General features: G+C 37.7%; 1 protein-coding gene across 2 annotated transcripts in view; it reads left to right on the forward strand.

Annotated features, from left to right (window-relative positions):
• The window catches only part of dpp4 (dipeptidyl peptidase 4), a 99,687-nt gene that overhangs the window by 10,082 nt on the left and 66,656 nt on the right, over window positions 1-22,949 (forward strand). For both annotated transcript variants that reach the window (XM_062965219.1, XM_062965213.1), the window contains exons 3-9: window positions 12,221-12,310; window positions 13,592-13,683; window positions 13,814-13,888; window positions 15,871-15,923; window positions 16,954-17,026; window positions 17,977-18,097; window positions 22,784-22,944. In XM_062965219.1, the coding sequence (XP_062821289.1) occupies window positions 12,221-12,310; window positions 13,592-13,683; window positions 13,814-13,888; window positions 15,871-15,923; window positions 16,954-17,026; window positions 17,977-18,097; window positions 22,784-22,944 (665 nt within the window). The remainder of the gene's footprint in view (window positions 1-12,220; window positions 12,311-13,591; window positions 13,684-13,813; window positions 13,889-15,870; window positions 15,924-16,953; window positions 17,027-17,976; window positions 18,098-22,783; window positions 22,945-22,949) is intronic.

Genomic DNA, 22,949 nt, shown 5'->3' on the forward strand with positions numbered 1-22,949 from the left:
TTGAACTGGATTAGATGCAGCATAGATTCATATAATCCAGTTCAAAGCAGATAATGTGGATTGCCTGCTTTGATAATCTGGATTATATGGCAGAAGGGGCCTAAGATTGAATCCAGTTAAGGCTGGATCTACTTCCAGATAATCCATATTATGAAGATACAGTAGAGCAGGTGTCCCCAAACTAAGGCCCGGGGGCTGGATTCGGCCCATCGAAGCTATTTATCCGGCCCCCATGGCACAAGGGCAGAAGGGGGTTGGGCTAAATGACCCAAGGGGTCTCCTCTTCTCTTAAAACCCATTATTATTATTATTATTGCTGTTATTATTATTTATTTGAAACACAAGATGAGTCAACAGCAGACACTCTGCTGGCTGTTGTATTGGATCATACATCGGACAATTCTCAAGTGTCTAGGGCTGTGTGATGTATCGGCGAATAATGCATGCAGATCCCAGTAAGGTGGCCTTCTGCAGCTGGCAGATGGTAATTTTGTTAGCGCCAATTGTGTTTAAGTGCAGGCCAAGGTCTTTAGGCACTGCACCCAGTGTGCCAATCACCACTGGGACCACCTTGACTGGCTTGTGCCAGAGTCTTTGTAATTCGATCTTTAAATCCTCATATCGTGTCAGCTTTTCCAGTTGTTTCTCCTCAATCCTTCTGTCACCTGGGATTGCAACATCGACAGTCCATACTTTGTTTTTTAACACAATTGTGAGGTCAGGAGTATTGTGTTCCAAAACCCTGTATTATTATTATTATTATTATTATTATTATTATTATTATTATTATTATTATCATTATTACTAAACATTGAGGCTGGGTGGCCATCTGTCAGGAGTGCTGTGCTTGTGCTTTCAGTGCACAAAGGCAGAAGGGGATTGGACTCAATGGCCCAAAGGGTCTCTGCCAACCCTCTTTTTTATTATTATTGTTGTTGTTATTATTATTATTATTAATTATTATTGCTCGGTGGCCAACTATAGTCCGGCTCTCCAATGGTCCGAAGGATCTTGAACTGGCCCCCTGTTTAAAAAGTTTGGAGACCCCTGCAGTAGAGTCTCACTTATCCAACATAAACGGGCCGGCAGAACGTTGGATAAGCGAATATGTTGGATAATAAGGAGATATTAAGGAAAAGTCTATTAAACATCAAATTACCTTATGATTTTACAAAATAAGCACCCAAACATCATGTTTAACAACAAATTTGAAAGAAAAAGTAGTTCAATACGCAGTAATGCTATGTAGTAATTACTGTATTTACGAATTTAGTACCAAAATATCATGATGTATTGAAAGCATTGACTCAAAAATGCGTTGGATAATCCAGAACGTTGGATAAGCGAGTGTTAGATAAGTGAGACTCTACTGTAATCCATATTATCTGCTTTGAACTGGATTATGTGAGTCTACACTGCCATATAATCCAGACTATCAAAGCAGATAATCTGGATTTTATATAGCAGTGTGGATGGGGTCTAAAAATGCACTATATGTCTAAGTAATAAAGAACTAATTAGCTCGTTGTATAATTAAATCAGGATTGTACTAAATGAAAGTACAGACAGTACAAATTCAATTTAAGAACAAACCTACATAACCTATCTTGTTCATAATTTGGGAACTGCTTGTGCATTCTTTCATATGTTTCTTGGATCTTAAGATTGTTCATCTTTTTGGTGTTTGAATCAGTGGACAACTCTTCTCTGGACTGCATGTATCACATTAACAAGAGTACAAAATAAAATAGATTTCATAAAAAGTCTTGGGGACGGCACTGAATGCACTGGTGGAATGTTTTTTAAATCTCAGTTCTTGCAATGATACTTCATAAGAGCAACTTGCTTGCAACATTTCTTTACCGATAATTTGGTGTCCATTCTCATTACAGTGTGTAGAAGGTAACCTCCTGTATTGTTCATTACTTTTATTTTTGTTACTTAAAAAAAAACCCTTGGGGTTAGAAGAATGTAGCATAAAACTGGAAACACTCATTAAAATCTCTTTACATCCCTACATTTTTAGAAGGAACTTTAAAAACCTATCATTATATGGTGATAAAACATAGCATAACTATCATTATGGAATATCTTTATTCTCACATTTTAATTCTGGAATGTGGTTCTGTTATACTACTGTTATCCCCAGAAGCATTTTACATATAACGGTGTTACTTGTAGCTTGCATTCCACGCTCTTCTCTGTGTAATTGTATAAAGATGCCTTTAAAAACAAAGCTTTAGATATACAGTAGAGTCTCACTTATCCAACACTCGCTTATCCAACGTTCTGGATTATCCAACGCATTTTTGTAGTCAATGTTTTCAATATATCGTGATATTTTGATGCTAAATTCATAAATATAGTAATTACTATATAGCATTACTCCGTACTGAACTACTTTTTCTGCCAAATTTATTATCTAACATGATGTTTTTGTGCTTAATTTGTAAAATCATAACCTAATTTGATGTTTAATAGGCTTTTCCTTAATCCCTTCTTATTATCCAACATATTCGCTTATCCAATGTTCTGCCGGCCCGTTTATGTTGGATAAGCGAGACTCTACTGTAATTGCTTAATCCAGTTTTTAATAGACTTAATTTTTATATGGAAAAATAATGGAGCAGGACTTGAAACTACTGTATTTCTCCAATTCTAAGACACATTTTTTGCCTATACAGTATAAACATCTCTGAAATGTGGTTTGTCTTAGAATCGCAGGTGTATCTTATGGATTTTTGTTGCTGTTGGTACTGAAATAAGGGCATATCTTACAATCAATGGCATCTTACAATTGAATAAATATGATATTAAACATTCTGCATAATGTTCCAGCTATGCATTGTATATGTTACAATTTTGCAATTCCCTTATAAATGTTGAGAATTTCCTTATTTTGGACAATCACTGTGCAGTGTTATCTCCTAAACTGGCTACACATTAAAAAAATATAATAATAACCTTAGCTTTCTTTTGGAAAATCCCTTATAAATGTTGAGAATTTCCTTATTTTGGACAATCACTGTGCAATGTTATCTCCTAAATTGGCTACAAATTAAAAATATAATAATAACCTTAGCTTTCTTTTGGAAAATTCAGGACAATTAATAACAGCTGCTTTGAATGAATAACTAGGAAATTAATGATGCTGCTAACCCATTCGTGTAATGCCTTTCTTCTCAAGGATAAGCAAATATTTGTGTATTTAATTGCAGATATTTTATAATCATGCAGAAAGAAAGGTCCACTTTCTTACTTAAATATTTCTAAATGTGCAAAGAGTATGTTCAGATATATTTAAATAATTGTTATGAATTTAAGATTTTTTTTACTCCTGTATTGCAGGATGCCATTTGAATTGTATTGGCTGTAAGTTATGACTATTCAAATTATTTTAGAGCTATGAGGCAGCCTTTAAACAAATGCAAGTAAAGCCATTTAATTAAGAAATATAATGATGATGATGATGATGATGATGATACCATATTTTAAGACACCATTGATTGTAAGGCACAACTGATGGTAGTACCACCAACAGAAAAAAGCTTGATTTATATATAAGAAAACGTCTGTGATTCTAATGGCCCTTCCACACAGCCATATGATCCACAATATCAAGGCAGGGAATTCCACAATATTTGCTTTAAACTAGAATATTTGGCAGTGTGGAGTCAGATAACCCAGTTCAAAGTAGATATTGTGGGATTTCCTGCCTTGCTATTCTGGGTAATATGGCTGTGTGGAAGGGCCCCTAAGATGCACCCCATTTTTAGAGATTTTTTTATGGTGGCGGGAGTGTATCTTAGAATCAAAGAAATAAGGTAATAATAAAAATTGTTCATTACCATGCTCTCCTCAGGACTCGGATCAGTAAACAAGAGTTAAAATACAATAGGTAAAAACATAAAAATATTTAAAACACAGAGATTAGAAATGCATAAACATAAAAGTAATAAACACACATTAAAATAAATAAAAATCTGTAAGATATTGATTTAAAATCCATAGATACTGGGGGAAATACCATATATACTCGAAGATAAACTGAGTTTTTCAGCCCTTATTTATGAGCTGAAAAAGCCTGCCCCGGCTTATAATCGGGTCAAGGTCAAGGCCAGCAATGGAGCCTGCAGGCTATTGCTTTCAATATGTGATCTATTTCGCTCTTCTCCTCCCTTATCAGTGTGTTTACTTTTGCAAAACCTCCCTTGCTCTTAATCAAGGGAATGTTTTGAAAAGAGAGACACCCTTGCAAGTCAGGAAGAAGAAAAATATATATTCATTAATCTTATGAAAGCATTTTCCCCTTAAATATTTGTTAAACTCTCTGATAGATATATAGGCATTAACCCCTTGCAAGCTTTTGCAGTCTCTATGTACCTTTATATGTGTATCTATCTATATACATTAATTTTATATATGAACTTCCCCTCATATGTTTGCAGATCTTTGCAAATCCTTTATACATATAGATCCATGTACCTGTGTATCTGTAGCCATACATATACATTATTTTTATATATGAATTTACCCTAATATGTTTGCAAGTCTCTGCAAATATCTATATAAAGAGAGATGTCTGGATAGATATGAATATATTCTTACCTACCTATATATAGGGCTTAGAAATATTACAGGGGGGAAATGAACACACAAATATATATTGACATGTCTAGATAGATATGAATATATATATAGGGCTTGCAAATATTGTAGGGAAAATGCACACAAACACACAGAGGGATTTGCAAACGTTTCAGGGGGAAATGCATATGTGAAATTAGTATCTATAATTATAGATCTATATCTAGCTCTGCATTGTTTATATAAGCATTGAATGTTTTCTTGTTACTATGTTGGAAGCTGGCCTGAGTCCCCATGGGGAGATAGGGTGGGATCGAAATGAAGTTTTATTATTATTATTATTAATATTATTATTAGGTTATTGTTGATACCATATTGTTTTTGTTGCCCCTACTTTTCCACTTATAGAGCTAGTTTATTGCTTTTCTTTGAAATACGGTAAATATTCAAAATCATTTAACCTACTTGATACTTCGATTAATGAAATTTTATTGGTATCTATTTTTATTTTGAAATTTAACCATAACTGCTGCATTTCCCACCCTCGGCTTATACTCGAGTCAATAAGTTATCCCAGATTTTTGTGATAAAATTAGGTGCCTCGGCTTATATTTGGGTCAGCTTATACTCGAGTATATATGGTAACTATAATAGTATTGCACTAGTAATAGCAAGACCTGCTTTTGCTCATAGACTCAAGCGTGTTTTGCTTGGTTTAGTTTCTACAGTGTTTAATAAATAATAAATAAAATAATAATAAAACTTTATTTATGTACTGCCCTATCTCCCGGATGGGACTCAGGGCAGTTTACAGTCATAAAAGCAACACAAACATTACATAACAACATAATACACATTATTAAACAAAGTAAAATAATACAATTATAACAATAATTCACACTTACATGACCAGATCAAGGGGACGGGAACCATAAACCCAATATATTAAAATGTATCATTTTAGGCTAGGGAAATCTTATGCAATATATTCAGGCTCAGAAATTTCTGCTGTAATTTCTTATAAAGCAATGCAAGATATTTGTGCATTCTCAAAAAAGACTGCAAAGCTGTCTTGAACATGTGACCCTATTATTAGAATGGACTTTGGTCCTGCTTAAGACTTGCTGGAGATTATGGCAGCATTTTAACCTTTCCTTAATGAGGAATTGTATCAGTGTTCAAAAGGATGTAGTATGAAAAAATGCTTATTAAAATTGCCCAAAAATGTTTCAAATCATCCCGATTGCTTTTTGTTTTTTACATTATTTCCAATAAATATTATCTCTGTCTCATCTTCCATCAATGGATGAGAAGGAGTGTGTTTCCAAATGAATCTGTTATTGCCCTGCCACATTAACTGAATTTTATGGCGGGGCCTAAAATTATGTAAATATTTGCTTCTAATCCAACCAGCATCATTTTCCATTAGTGCACAAAATCTATTAAGTAGGAAAGGCTGCACAGTTCCCTCTAATAGCTAAAGTGAGTAGTCTTATATGTCGAAGTGACCTAGATGCTGTCCTTGCTTCAGTGGTACTTTATAAACAAACTGGGCAAAAAGGACGTCAATATACTGCATGTGTGTATCTTGCAAGCAGCAAGGCTGTTCAGTGCTGTTCAACCTGACCAACCAAGATTTCCCCTAGATGGAAAACCCTCAGGTTTTGAAGCCATGAGGCTACTCTGTCCCATTCAACCTGCCCAAGGAAGGATGCCACTATGTAGAAAGCAGCCAAGCTTTAAAGCAGTGAGGCTATTCAGTGCAATTCAAATTGGTCAAAAAACCATTCCCCTAGAATGCAAGTACCCAGCCTTCCAAGCAGCAAGCCTATTCCATTGTATTCCAGCTCACTAAACAAGGATTCGCATAAGAAGAAAACAGCCAGGCTTTGAGGCTGCAAGGCTATTCACTGCTATTCCACCAGGTCAACAAATGATTCCCATAAGCCACAGCAACGCGTGGCCGGGCACAGCTATAAACAGCTAAATGAACTTTATGGGGGCCCCTAAAATGATATAAATGTTTGCTTCTGATCAACCTGCATCATTTTCCATTATTGCCGAAAATCTATTAAAAAGGAAAAAAGATAAAAGGCGGCACAGTTCCGTCTAATAACTAAAGTGTCTTCTATGTCGAAGTGACCTAGGTGCTGTCATTGCTTCAGTTGTGCTTTATAAACAGACAGGGCAAAGAGGGCATCAATATACTGCAAGTGTGCACAAAACAATATGCTCTATCATTCTATAAGCAGCCAAATGAAGATAGGTGGTGTAGACTAGGAGAATGTGCAACTCAAGCCCTACAATAACTAGAGTCCGAACCAGTGTTTCCAACATTCATGAAAGTTGATGTATACTATTTTTAGAATTAATTGGAAGTAAAACCCATGCTAGTAGCAAGTCACATTGTCATCGACATTGTAGAATAAATGCAGTTTGATGCCACTTTTACTGTCATGGCTCAATGGTATAGACCAGTGGTTCTCAACCTGGGTCCCCGGATGTTTTTGACCTTCAATTCTCAGAAATCCTAACAGCTGGTAAACTGGCTGGGATTTCTGAGACGTTGTAGGCCAAAAACATCTGGGGACCCACAGAACCACTGCTGTGCAATCATAGGAGTTATTGGTCTCAGGATTCCATAGTATTAAGCAATGGCAGTTAAAGTGGTGTCCAACTACATTAATTCCTCAGTGTAAATGCATCATTATAATCTATGCAAAAGCAGAAAGATTTTTGTTTTATTTTATTTTTACACTGAACCAGGCCATTGGAGCACTGAACGTAGTAGTGCCTATCCTCATTGGGAGTGGTTCTTCAGTCTTTCACATCCGTGTTTGGATCTGCTAGTACTTGATCCTTGGACTTTGGTTATGAAAGGCATCGGTTCTCTACCTATGCTACAGTAGAATTCATGATGAGATAAGGAACCCACCCTTGTGTTTTTGCATGAGTCAGTGATCAAGGTGTGCCTTCTGATTATAAGGAAAGTAAATGCCATAGATATAAAAGCAGTGTCCATAAGGAAACAGGATATTTATTAATGAATACTATTTGAAATAATATATCAACAAAATGATTCTATACAGTTGGCTTTTCTCGTCTAATGATTCGTCCAAGCACAGCTCAAAATATTCAGAAAAAAATCCAAAAATTAAATTTTGCATATGCCATGCATTGCTATGCTGCTGTGTAGACATACCTTGGTATCACCTGTTGCTATTTCACAAGACCTTTCCAGACAGGCCCTGTGTCCTAGGTTCTGATCCCAGGTTTTCTGCTTTAAACTAGATTATATAAGTCCTCATTGCCAGATAATCTGGGATAAACAGAACACCTGGGATCAGAACCTGAGACATAGGACCTGTCTGGACCGACCCACAGATCCACAGGCTCTTTCCAGCACATGTTTGCTATTTTATATAAGCATCACTATTTTGCTACGGTATCTATATATATAAAAGAGTGATGGCATCAGGGCAGTGGACAAAACAACAAAACTACAGGCCCCCCAACCTCGAAATTTGACAACACAACCCATCATCCATGCCTCTAGGTTGATACAACAAAAAGAAAAGAAAAATAAAGTCCTAATTAGAGGGAGAGCAATAATTGTTTTTATCCAATTGCTGCCAGTTTAGAGGGCTAATCTCTGCCCACTTCGTTGCCTAGCAACCAAGGGACAGCCAGGTTTCAGTTAGGGGACAGGCAGATTTAGGCCTCACTTAGACTTCTTCCACAGATTATCTAATTTGCACTGGATTATATGGCAGTGTAGACTCAAGGGCCTTCCACACAGCTATATAACCCATTTATAATCTTATATTATCTGCTTTGCACTGGATGATCTTGACTCCACACTGCCATATAATCCACTTCAGTGTGCATTTTATACAACTGTGAAGAAGGGGCCTCATATAATCCAGTTCTAAGCAGATAATATAAGATGATCAATATACAGTAGACTCTCACTTATCCAACATAAACAGGCCGGCAGGATAAGTAAATATATTGGATAATAAGAAGGGATTCAGGAAAAGCTGATTAAACATCAAATTAGGTAATCGTAATACAAATTAAGCATCAAAACATCATATTATACAACAAATTTGACAGAAAAGGTAGTTCCATGCGCAGTAATGCTATGTAGTAATTACAGTAGAGTCTCACTTATCCAACACTCGCTTATCCAACGTTCTGGATTATCCAACGCATTTTTGTAGTCAATGTTTTCAATATATCATGATATATTGCTAAATTCATAAATACAGTAATTACTACATAGCATTACTGCGTATTGAACTACTTTTTCTGCCAAATTTGTTGTCTAACATGATGTTTTGGTGTTTCATTTGTAAAATCATAACCTAATTTGATATTTAATAGGCTTTTCCTTAATGCCTCCTTATTATCCAACATATTCGGTTATCCAACATTTTGCCAGCCCACTTATGTTGGATAAGTGAGACTCTACTGTACTGTATTTACAAATTTACCAGTAAAATATCACAATGAATTTGAAACACTGACTACAAAAACATTGATTATGAAAAGGCAGACTGTGTTGGATAATCCAGAACATTGTATAATCGAATGTTGGATAAGTGAGATTCTACTTTGATATGAAATAATTTCTAGGATAGAATAATGCAGAACAATATAATCTCTAAAACCAGGATAGTAATAAAGAAATAAAGAAATAAAGAAAGTAAATAAAGCAAGGAAATTGGAAATTCCACAAAGGAATCAATCAGGGCCAGCTAACACCTCCCAAGAAAGGATTCTTCCAGAAAGGAAGCTGAGAAGGCAGTGAAGCACTATGTATTACCAAAGTCATTATTATTACTATCATTACTATCCTTACTATTATTATTATTATTATTATTATTATTATTATTATTATTATTGTGTTGCGGTCAACCGTGAAAATGAACAATCTGGCTCCAAGTTTTCAAAAACACTAAAATCAGAATATATAAAAATTAATGTGGTATAATAAAACAGAACAATACAGTCTCTAAAATCAGAACACTAAATAAAGAACAACACTCTGAAAATAGGGGAATTCCAGACAGGAAACAATCAGGGCCAGCTAACACCTCCCAACAAAAAAATCACTCAGGGAGGAAACAGCTAGGCTTTAAATCTGCAAGGCCATTACATCCTAATCATTTTTCCTAATTGCAGCATTCATACTTGCCTCCAACAGACAAAAAAAAAAACAATCAGAAATATTGTATATTCACAACCTTTAGGAAATAATGTCCCCTGATGGCACAGCATGTTAAAGCGCTGAGCTGCTGAACTTCTGGACCGAAAGGCCGCAGGTTTGAATTGGGGGAACTGACAGAGCCCCCACTGTTAGCCCCAGCTTCTGCCAACCCAGAAGTTCAAAAACATGTAAATGTGAGTGCATCAATAGGTACTGCTCCGGTGGGAAGGTAATGCTGCTCCATGCAGTCATCCCACATGACCTTGGAGGAGTCTACGGACAACGCCGGCTCTTCGGCTTAGAAATGGAGATGAGCACCAACCCCCAGAATCAGACATGACTGGACTTAACGTCAGGGGAAAACATTTACCCTTTACCTTAACTACCACCAATTCCTCAATACTTTATTTCCCATACCACCATTCTTCGCCACAGCAACGCGTGGCCAGGCACAGCTAGTTGCATATAATGGGCTTTAGCATCCATGGATTTTGATAGCCATAGGGGTCCTGGAACCAAGCTCAGAAGATACTAAAGGGCCACTGTATATGTTTATTCAGAGGTAAACACCATTAAATTAAGTAAGATTTACTCCCAAATAAATATGGACAGAATAATGGCCATATTCACATAGAAATGTAGCTGGTATTTTTTTTTTCTGTGAGTGGGTGAGCTGGGCTATCAACAACCCTCTGTTATCTAATTTATTTCTCACAGCATATGTTTTGTACCTAAAGGTTTGCTAGTATGGAGTGGGCTAAGGTACATGGTTTTTATTGGCCTTTTGCGATTGGTTACATCTGGCACACTTCAGTCAGTTTTTTTAACTGTTAGCATTTCCTGTTGGTAGTTTGTTTATTTTTGTAATGATTGGAAGCTGCTCTGAGCACTGCAAATTGTTGCTACTGTACAAGAAGTGGTCACTAAAATGCATTTCCCACCTTCTATGAAAAGAGAAATGCAGCTTGCAGATACAGTAGAGTCTCACTTATCCAACGTTCTGGATTATCCAACGCATTTTTGTAGTCAATGTTTTCAATACATCATGTAATACAGTAATTACTACATAGCATTGCTGCATATTGAGCTACTTTTTCTGTCAAATTTGTTGTATAACATGATGTTTTGGTGCTTAATTTGTAAAATCATAACCTAATTTGATGTTTAAGAGGCTTTTCCTTAATCCCTCCTTATTATCCAACATATTCACTTATCCAACATTCTGCCGGCCCATTTACGTTGGATAAGCGAGACTCTACTGTATGTCCACTTTTCAGTTTTGTGGTGTTGATTGATGTATTTTATTATGCTTTTACTTTCTCGGTTTTAATTGTTTTAATTCAGTGGTTCCCAACCTTTTTTTGACCAGGGCCCACTTTGACCAGGGCTCACTCTCCATTAGTACCAAAATGAATTAGTTTTTGGTCAACTTGAGATTTGGTTTGATTATTTGGGGTGTTGATTCAGATTATTGCACAGAATAGACCACATCAGCTCTAGTTTCTGAAACAGAACATACGCCATCCAGTAGTTGCTATCTGCTTGCACAAGAAAAAAAATATTTAATGATCTAGAACTGATGTAATCTATCCAATGCAATGGTCAACTTTGTGGAAAGGGGCAGAAATAAAATTAATAAAATAAATAGATAAAGAGGAAGGAGGTTCGCGGACCCGATTTTTGCACGGCCCACAGGTTGAAAACCATTGTTTTAATTACATTGTTTTTTGCTATGTGTTTTGATTTTGTCTCCTGCCAACCTAGCAGTTTGAAAACATGCAAATGTGAGTAGATCAATAGGTACCGCTCCGGCGGGAGGGTAACGGCGCTCCATGCAGTCATGCCGGCCACATGACCTTGGAGGTGTCTACGGACAATGCCGGCTCTTCGGCTTAGAAATGGAGATGGGCACCAATCCCCAGAGTCGGTCACGACTGGACTTAACGTCAGGGGAAAACCTTTACCTTTACCCTTTCATTTTGTACCTTGAATTCTCTGTTTATTCTGGGCTTGGTCCCCATGTAAGCTGCCCCAAGTCCCTTCGCGGAGATGGAGGTCAGTTATAAGAATAAAGTTATTATTATAATATTATTATATTATTATTGCTTATCTTATTTTTCAGTCTTAGCTCTTAATGGTCATTATGATAATTTTAAAAATGTAATCAACAATGTTTAGAAATAATATGTTCTTCCTTGCTCACACATTAAGTTTTAGGCAGACTACGTTAGGGCAGTGATTCCCAAACTCTGGTCTTCCCGGTGTCTTGGACTTCAGCTCTAAGAATCCTCAGCCACTTTGGCCGAAGTTCTAGGATGCTGGGAGATGAAATCCACAATATAGAAAGGAGCAGGGTTTGGGAACCATTGTTTTAGGGGGATAACATCCTACAGCTTTCTTACCTTTCCCTCTTCTTGACAGATACTCCTGATCCCCGCAGGAAATTTACTCTACAGGACTATTTGAGTGATCAATTTCAATACAAATCATACAACTTGAAGTGGATTTCAGGTAACCAGCATATTATTTCTGGAATGTATTGGGGCTGCTTTCTTGACATATAGAAGAAATCAGGGAAGATTTGGTTGTAAAATGTGTCTATATGCACACAAAGTGCCCTTCCAGACAGGCCCTATATGCCAGGATCTGACCCCAGGTTTTCTGCTTTAAACTGGATTATATGAGTCTGCATTGACAGATAATCTGGGATAAACAGAAAACCTTGGATCAGATCCGGGGATATAGGGCCTGTCTAAAAGAGCCTATAGAAAAAGCCATGCATGGGATCCTTGGTAATCAAAACTCCCAGGTGCTTATCATGCATTCTAGGCTGGCATTCATCTTTCAGGACATGCATTGGTAGACAAGCATAACTAATGAAGCACAAATGCTGCAGGGAATGCAAAAATATTTAGTTTATTAAGATGCTTTTATGGCATCTATCTCTTATTTTGCTTCCTGCTCTCTCTGGAAAGCCTTGCAATGATGATACCTCTTGGTGTTAGCCTCTCAATATTCTCTCTTTCTGATATATCTGTATCTTCTGCTGCCCATTTTATAGGGACCATATGTCAACCAGCTCAACAATTCCTTTTTCCTGCTGTTACTTTGTAGCCCTGATTTCTAAATGTCATTAATGAATTCCACTTTGCGATCCTAAATTCCACGCATGCAGAAATAAGAGCTCCAAGCATCTTCATCTAGAAACTAAGGGCTCTTCCGCACAGCCATATAACACAGAATATCAAGGCGGAATAACCCACAATATCTGCTTTGAACTGGAATATCTGAGTCCACACTGCCATATATCTCAGTTCAAAGCAGATAACTTGGGATTTTATTCAGCTGTGTGGAAGGGGCCTCAATGCCATTTACAGCTTTTGACTAGCTACATATCATATAGTCTATTTGCCATATGATACCAAGCACAATAAATGCCTATAAAGTGGTGGTGGTGGTGGTAATTGGTTTATCATCACTAAATACATAAGGGGCTATTGGATATTAGAGGCAAAGATGAAGTACTTTGGCCACATCATGAAAAGTCAGGAATGCTTGGAGAAGAAAATGATGCTGGGGAAAATGGAAGGAAAAAAGGAAGACGGGCCGACCAAGTGCAAGATGGAAGGATGGTATCCTTGAAGTGACTGGCTTGACCTTGAAGGAGCTGGAGGTGGCAAGCCCCGATAGGGAGGTTTGTCTTGGACTGGTCCATGAGGTCACAAAGAGTCGGAACCGACTGAACGAATAAACAACAACAAATAAATGACTATCTTCCATTTTCTCTTTTAGGACATCAATATATCCACATCAACCAGAGCAATGCCATTCTCTTTGATGTTGACAATGGATCACAGACCATCATCTTAACAAATGGAACATTAGTAGGTTTTTATGAATATTGTATGTTTCAGCCTCTCAAGAAGTTGTAACCTGATCTTTTTCATTATAATATGTGCAGCCATAGTCTTCTTGTTTTCTAATATAACCTTTTTTTTGTTCCTATGTTAACAGGCCACTTATAACAGTAGTGAAGTAATTTTGTCACCTGACCAAAAATATGCTCTTTTACGATACAACTATGAGAAGGTACCTATGAAATGACCTTATCTCTTTCTGTTAATCTGTTTTGTATTAGTAAAAGGTTCAGATTTTGGTATACAGTGTTTCCTCACTACTTCGCAGTTCACTTTTCGTGGATTTGCTGTTACACGGTTTTTCAATAAGCTCTAAAAGACTATTATAAATCATTTAAAAAATTACAATTTACAGCCTAAGGAAGCGAGGAATGAGAAGCCGAAGGGAGAGAAAAGGAGCCCAAGCGGCAATGGGAGGAGAAGGAGGCAATTTATGAACCCAGGATTGGTTGATAAAGACATAAAATAGTGTATAACTACAGGAGAGTCTCACTTATCCAAGCTAAACGGGCCGGCAGAAGCTTGGATAAGCGAATATCTTGGATAATAAGGAGGGATTAAGGAAAAGCCTATTAAACATCAAGTTAGGTTATGATTTTACAAATCAAGCACCAAAACTTCATGTTATACAACAAATTTGACAGAAAAAGTAGTTCAATACACAGTCATGTTATGTTGTAATTACTGTATTTACGAATTTAGCACCAAAATAGCACGATATATTGAAAACATTGACGACAAAAATGGCTTGGATTATCCAGAGGCTTGGATAAGCGAGGCTTGGATAAGTGAGACTCTACTGTACTAAAATAATGTATAAATATTAAAATAAATATAGTGTCCCTACTTCGCAGATTTTCACTTATTGCGGGTGGTCCTAGAACCTAACCCCAGCAATAAGTGAGGGAGCACTGTATCAGGACTGAAAAAAGTTTTTTTATTTTGCTATGCCTTGATCAATTAACCTGTTAGTTGATACTTTATAGTTTACTACCAACCAGATACTGTCTCTTTCTTATTCAGAACCTACCTTACCTACCTAATGTCTCCAGCCAAAACATGTAGATATCTTGCAGGCATAATATAAATTATGTAAACAGGTCCTATATTTTTAGTTCTTACTTTGGAAATAAATGTTTATGGAATCAGCCAGCATTTGCTTTTTAGCAACATTGTGCTGGGATTTTGAAATGTGAATATTTTCATTTATGTGTGGATATGTGAGTGAGAGAGGGAGGTCTGGTATTTGTACAGACAGTTAAATGTGGTATGAGTAGGTGATACACAATATCATTCTGAATTAGAGGGAGTCATGACCATGAGGCTCATTTAAATTATACCAATTGTAGTTTACCATTACATGAAGTAAGCTAGTCTAACAGGGGATATGTGTTACCTTGGCCATGCGCAAGCACATGTTCTCATTTCAGTAAAGACATTATCAGAGCGCTCTGACTATTATTATTATTATTATTATTATTATTATTATTATTATTATTGACACAACAACATTGTATGACATCAAACAAGATAGATATACTGGATTTCGTATCACAAAATCACAAGTCGAACACTTCCCAAGCGTTTAGGACTGTGTGATGTATTTTCAGATGATGCGCGCAGATCCCAGTAGGGTGGCCTTTTGCAGTTGGCATATCGTAATTTTGTCAATGTCTATTGTTTCCAAATGCCGGCTGAGATCTAGATGAGTCCACAGCAGACACTCTGCTGGCTGGTGTATTGGATCACACGTCGGACACTTCCCAAGTGTCTAGGACTGTAATTATTATTATTACTATTATTATTACTTCATTTCTATCCCGCTTTTCTCCTGTGGGTGGGATTCAAAGCGGCGTACAACATATACAATTCTTACAAATACATCAGACAGCAATACATAACCAATTAAAACATCATATCCCAATGTAAGAACCCAATTAACATAGCAAATAAAACATTTTTATGCCTTTATGCTGTGAAAGGCTTGAGTGTTGGGCCAAATATACTTCCAGCTCCTTGTTTCCTGGAAGTATATTTGGGGTCCTGGTTTGTTAGCAATTCTACAATGATTTTGGGGTATGATGAGAAAACTTGATGTACCTTCTTGTTCATTTTTCCTTTTTCTCCTCTTGTGTTGAAATGCTCCTTTTGCAGGTGTGGAGGCATTCATACAAAGCATCATATTACCTCTATGATTTGGGTAGCAGGTCAGTAACAATACTTGCTTATCAAAGGGTGCTTCCAGACAGCACTAAATCACGGGTTTTAAATAGGGGCAAAAAATCCCAGGACTTCAGAAAAGGTCCACATACAGACATGTTAGTCCTAGGATTTTTGCCTCTGTTGTCCAGACTTGCTGCTTTGTTCTGAGATCTAGGGGCTCCCAAAATGGCCTACGTGAGACTTCCGCTGGAAACCTTGGCAGCTTTTTTTTTTAAAAAAAGCCCCAGGATGCAGATATACGGATATGCGGATCTCTGCAAATGTTCTTTGTCCTGGCCAGATAAACTGTGCCCTCCAGATGTTTTATGAAGTCCTGTATCTTCCAGAGCCCGGTGGTGAAGTGTGTTAAGGCACTGAGCTGCTGAACTTGCAGACAGAAAGGTCGCAGTTTCAAATCTCGGGAGCGGAGTGAGCGCCCGCTGTTAGCTCCAGCTTCTGCCAACCTAGCAGTTCAAAAACATGCCAATGTGAGTAGATCAATAGGTACCACTCCGGCGGGAAGGTAAGGGCGCTCCATGCAGTCATGCCGGCCACATGACCTTGGAGGTGTCTACGGACAACACCGGCTCTTCGGCTTAGAAATGGAGATGAGCACCAACCACCCAGAGTCAGACATGACTGGACTTAATGTCAGGGGAAACCTTTACCTTTTACTGTATCTTCCACACAAACAAACCTAACGGGGTAGGACCACTTCTGCCCAAGTTAGCACTGCACAATGAAACAGGAACACACACTTTCAAGCCAGGAACAGAACCTTGTCATTAGTGACACTTTTTAGAGCCTGACTGCCTGGCCATCTGTCCAGATAGATTTGCTTGTGTACTTGTGGCATGGAACAATAAGGTGCTGCTCCTGGGTTATACATGTGTATATAACAGTGTCTGGCCACCCTCCTGATTGCTGCGGGAGATCCTGGGATAAAGGTATTGTCTGGACAGGCCCAAAGTGTCACAATGATGATATGGATTACATTCCTTTGAGTTTGTTTCTTTGTGTTTTCCTTTCTCCCAGGTCTCTAATATCAGGCAAGCAACTTCCTGAAAATCTCCAGTACATAACCTGGTCACCAGTTGGTCATAAATTGGTTAGTAAAAAGCAAAATGCCCATCCACACACCACCCTTCCTTTGAATATTGTCAGATCTCTCTGTACATACCTATTTGTATGCAGCCAAGTCAGTCACATGCAAGAGACACATTGTTAGAGGGGATGTTATCTTAAAATTTATACATAACAAAAATCTATATGGTTAAATAAAATTAATGAGCAAATTTCCAAAATAGCCTTCATTAGACTCAGTAACACAGAATATTGAATAAGACTAAAAAACCTAGGAACCCTAAATGCTGACAACCAAATTAAAAAAAGGATGGAATAGCTGGGAAAGAAGTGGAGAGAGAGAGGAGCACAAAGAGATGAAAAAGGTGGAACAATCAATTTAATTGAGTTTCTGTGAGTCTTCCGAGCTGTATGGCCATGTTCCAGAAGCATTCTCTCCTGACGTTTTGCCCACATCTATGGCAGGCATCCTCAGAGGTTGTGAGGTCTGTTGGAAACTAAGCAAGTGGGGTTTATCTATCTGTGGAATGTTCAGGGTGGGAGAAGGAACGCTTGTCTGTTTAAGGCAAGGGTGAATGTTGCAATTGGCCACCCTGATTAGCACTGAATAGCCTTGCTGCTTCCTCCCTGGGGAATCCTTTCTTTCCTATCTGGAATTCCCTTGTTTTTTGAGTGTTGCTCTTTGTTTACTGTTGTTATTCTAGAGTTTTTAAATACTGGTAAATCCATTTCATTATCTAAATAGGTCATTCATAGGTTTATGCTGAACACGAATACTGTTTATTAAGTATTGAACATGAGAATAACATGGATAACTCGTAGCTGGGAAGAACCTTTAGCACCAACCAACAGAAAAGATCTCAAGTTTCAGACTATGTAAAATAAATGGAATTGTAAAGCAACTGAATAAAATTGGAATGATTTTGAAGAGCTACAAAACTAGCATTATCTGTTGTTCTGCTCTGTTTCTGACAGGCTTATGTTTTAAACAACAACATTTACATCAGAGAAACTCCCAATAGTCCTGATTTACAGATCACCCACAATGGAGAAGAAAATAGAATTTTTAATGGATTAGCAGATTGGGTGTATGAAGGTAATTATTGCATAGCTATAACTATATTGTTGTGGGCCAGTATGTTGTTGTAGTTTGAAGGTTGACCAAGCATGCCATCTACACTGTAGAATTAATGCAGTTTGACACCACTTTAACTGCAATGACTCAATGCTATGTTATCCTGGGAGTTGCAATTTGGTGAGGCTCTGGCACTCTTTGGCAGAAAAGATAAAAGACTTTGTAAAGCTGCAATACTCAGGATAACATGGCATTGTGCCATGGTATTTAAAGTAATGTCAAACTGCAATATTTCCAGAGTTTAGGTACAGATCAGAATCTGATTTCATAGAATTTCAGCCATGGAAACCTTCTCGGTGGCATTGGGCAACTTACATTCTCTCGGGGCTTATGTACAATGGCCCAAAACCTTGGTTCCAACTAGATCAGTGGTTCTCAACCTGTGGGTCCCCATGTATTTTTGCCTACAACTCCCAGAAATCCCAACTAGTTTACCAGCTGCTAGGATTTCTGGGAGTTGAAGACAAAACATCTGGGGACCCACAGGTTGAGAGCCACTGAACCAGATGTTGCTCTTAGACATCCACATGATATGCAGGAATTTCTTAGTTGGTAAAATGGGGTAAAACTTCTTTACCCATTTTTACTCCAGATTAGGAGAAGTTGGGGAATGTTCCAGCTCCATATATGGTAGTGAGGACAGCTGAATCAGATATAATTTAGACAGATGAGTAATCTGCAGTGCGGGAAGAAGCAGATCGATTGGGACTGTGACATCTTTGCTGTAGTAGCCATTCAAGCTCTCTGGAGAGCTACTGGGTAAAACTGGGAACCTTTGTTGATATCACCCTCTCCGTTTTCCCGGCCATGCAGACACCTTTGCTAATATCAGGAGTTCTCTGGTCTGTGGTGCCAGCTGCAGCTTATAGAAATATTATCCTGTGCAAGGGTGACCATCCAGCAGGGTTGTACTGGGCAGTCTGGATTCCAGTCCCACTATGGTTCTGGGGTGGAGTGCGTAAACATCTTCTGAATTCAGAGCTGCTCTGAAGCAGCAATGCTTTGGACCAGCCCTGGATTTAGGTGACCATGTAGATGACTCCTTGGTCTCAGAGGAAGACAATGGAAAGACAAAGCATGTGAGAGATTCATCTCTGAGTCACCTTGAGTTGATAAAAATTGCAAAATAGTCATTCCGGAAAGAAAATCCTTTTGCTCCAGAATGCTGCCAAATGTATCGAGGAAGTATACAGATTATTTCTATTATATTTAAAAGCTACTTGAACCTCCAGGGACCAAAATTAGTTTTTGCAAAAAAATTGCCTGTAGATGTTCCAAAATACTAATTATGGGGCAAGGGGTTCATTTCTGCCATATTATGTGGATCCCATAGGCCATTTTAGATGCCAGAAATGCCTTTAGAAAAAACACCCAACCCTGCCTAATTTTCCACCTCTGCTGTGTATAATTTATTATAATTTATAATTTATTATTTCCATCATTTCTATCATTTCTATTTATTTCTATATAATGTACTAGAATTGTTCTAGTGCATTCACCAACTATCATGTTGCTATGACTTGCTCACTCTGGCCATTATGAAAATGTTCTGTGTGTTCATGTTAAAAAGTTATCCAACCACCAGGACTGGCTGGGTTCCCAGTAAAAAAGTTGGATCCAAAACTATCCCAAAGGTGCTTGTGTTGATTATGGAGTAGCTTGCAATAACTGTATTAGATGAATGTTTTTAAATATGTATACTTATCTCTGATTGTAAAATTGTTTTATAGGTTTTGTTTTATATATGTACATTGTTTTATATTGTTTTTTACACAATGTATTGTGAGCTGCTTTGGGTCCCGTTTTAGGGAGAAAAGTGGGATACAAATAAAAAATTATTATTTATTATTATTATGTTGATGTTCTCTCTGAAATGAATCCTTGGCACAACTGCATGCCTTAATTGTTAACATTTTATGTTTTAGCAGTCAATGCGTGACTTTAAATGCAGTTCTACCTTTTCGAACTACAATATGTATGGCACATAGGAACTGTCAACCTAGGTTGACACTAAGGCAAACCTCTCACAGAGCAGTCTTGGCAAAATTTGCTCAAGAGGGACTTGCCCAAAAGTTACCCAGTAGGTTTCCATGGCTGAAGAGATATTCACACCCTGGTCTCCAGAATCATAATCCAGTGCTCAAACTACTACACCTTGCTTGGTCTTCATAGTGTACTCTTCCCCTTTTATCTTACATCACTATGTTTTATAGTGTCATTTTCCTTTTAACTTGCAACATAATAAAATAATGAAAAAATGACTAGAAGGAGAGGTCAATGAAAATGGATCTTGTCCTGCTCACTTATACAGCCCTTTTGCTTTCTAAAAATTGAACCATCACTGTTTCAGCATATAGTTTGCATTTTGGGGGCAAAGGTTAAAAGATATATTTACAGCATCAAGCTTTCACTTTCAATTTTACAGTGTCTGGAACCCCTTTTATATTTGATACTAGTTCTATATTTTTCTCGTTGACTGTGGGCACATCCAGACAGCACCTAAAGTGCACGCCGTCCCGCATTTTATTCTGGGGTGTCCAAATGATGTCTCAGGGAAAAATGAATGCTTTTGGGACAAAGCAGAAAAACCCTGCTTTGTTTCGAAACAATTTTTTAGCTGGAAAAAACTGGGCCTTTCAGAAGACCCGGATCGTTGCAGTTGTGGGCACTGTGTAGATGAGACCTGGGATCACGCCATGTGACTTCTGGTGCCTATGTACACATTTGTCTTGGGTTTCTTGGGTACCTGGAGCCCAAGAAACCTGAGACAGCTCACACTCAATTCTACACATCAGGAGAGCTCCAGAGAAGGGGGAATGGCAGCCGGGTAAGTTATTTTCCATTTTAAAGACTTTTTTTTTGGGGGGGGGGGGTTGTTTAGTGTCCTGGTGCCTTGCCAGGAAGTCTGTCAAGGTATCTGGACACCCCCCCCCCCCCGCCCCAGGAAAGCGCAGACGTTAGGGGAAGGTGTCTGGACTTCAACGCCAGTGCAATCGTGTTTAAGAAACGTGATTGCTCCTGGGTTAAAGTGCTGTCTGGATGGCATGCATATTTAGATATACAAAAGGCCAAACCAACAGGCATATTTAATGATCATTACATATGAAGACCAGTTCTAAACACCTGAAACAGATACAAAAAAAGAATATATACAAAGACCAGTGGATGTCCCCACATGAGGCACACTACAAAAGGGAGAACATCTTACAAGGGAAATGGTTAACTTACAGGGAATTGGTCCATACCAATTTGGAAAACTCAGAAATGAAATCCCTAGAAGAACTGAACCAATCAGGCCTTAAATGTAATTGGCTTTTATATAGACAACTGCGTGAGAAATTTAAAGAACAACTTAACACCTCGGGTTTCCAGACTGCAAAAACATGGTTTGATGTGGCGATGTTCCAGAAACCAAAAGGACTTATATCTTATATATACAAAAACCTATTGACTCGGCTCACAGAAGAGGAAATAGTAAAGGACTCAATGGTTAGATGGGCTCAAAACATCGGCCAAGAGATAAAAATGGCCCAATGGGAAAAAACATGGAACAGAAGAATGAAGTACACGGCATGTCAAAACCTAAAAGAAAACATTTACAAAATGCATTTGCGGTGGTATCTCCCTCCAGAGAGATTAGCGAAGATGTACAATTGCACCGATAAATGCTGGAAATGTGGGAAAGAAAAAGGCACATTTTACCACCTGTGGTGGTCATGCAACAAAGTAAACAGCTATTGGAAACAGATTCGTGTACATCTAGAAAATATATTAAATACAGATTTTAAAATGACACCACAAATGTACCTTTTGAATATGCCCGAAGAAGAATTGGAAAGGAAATATGGAAGAATTTTGTTTTACGTGACAGTGGCAGCTCGGATAGTATACGCTAGATATTGGAAAACCTCAGAGGTACCTTCCTTAGCAGAACTGGAACAATATATTATAGAGTTGCTGATGATGGACAAAATAACGATGCACTTAAGAGGAGAACCTTTAGAGAACTTTGTTAATGAATGGCAACCAATGATCCAACATTTCAGTGTAAAATTAATTTAAAAATGTACATAGAGGAAGCTAATAGACTGAAGGCAAGGAGGAAATGGATATTAATTTGGAACTTACAATATTTTTATATATACTATTCAAATAGAAGACTGTGACCCCTTATTGAAAATATATTGTCTGAGAAATGATTATGAAAGACTAATAGATGAAAATATTGCACTGTATGCAACAAACACTTGCAATGTATGTATATTTGAATGAATGAAAATAAATAAACATTATATATATATAAAGTGCTGTCTGGAACTGCCCTGTGTTTCCTTAAGGAGAATGGATTTGGAGATATCTAGTGTGGGTGGTAGTAGTAGTTAAGTCCTAATACCAAATCATGATAAATTATAGTGTTAGAGTTTGCTATTCATTATTGAAGCCAAATTTCTTTAACACAATATTTCCATAGAAGGGCATTTTGGAGTCTTCCGTTGCTACATTAGACACAAGCTAGGGGAAGTGTTCTGAATATTAGCATATAAACTTCCATTTGAAACGATATACAGATTAATAAATACAATGTTTTGGGACAGGAGCCAACTTATCGACTATTGCTTCAAAATAACACATTTGCATTTCTTTCAGAGGAAATGTTTGGCACTCATTCTGCTCTGTGGTGGTCTCCAAATGGCACTTTTTTAGCATATGCAGAGACTGATGATACCAAGGTTCCTGTTATTGAGTATTCATTTTATTCAGAAGATACGCTGCAGTACCCAAAGACCATTAGAATCCCATATCCTAAGGTCTG

This window comes from Anolis carolinensis, chromosome 1 (genome assembly GCF_035594765.1).
Source record: "Anolis carolinensis isolate JA03-04 chromosome 1, rAnoCar3.1.pri, whole genome shotgun sequence".
Taxonomy (NCBI): Eukaryota; Metazoa; Chordata; class Lepidosauria; order Squamata; family Dactyloidae; genus Anolis; species Anolis carolinensis.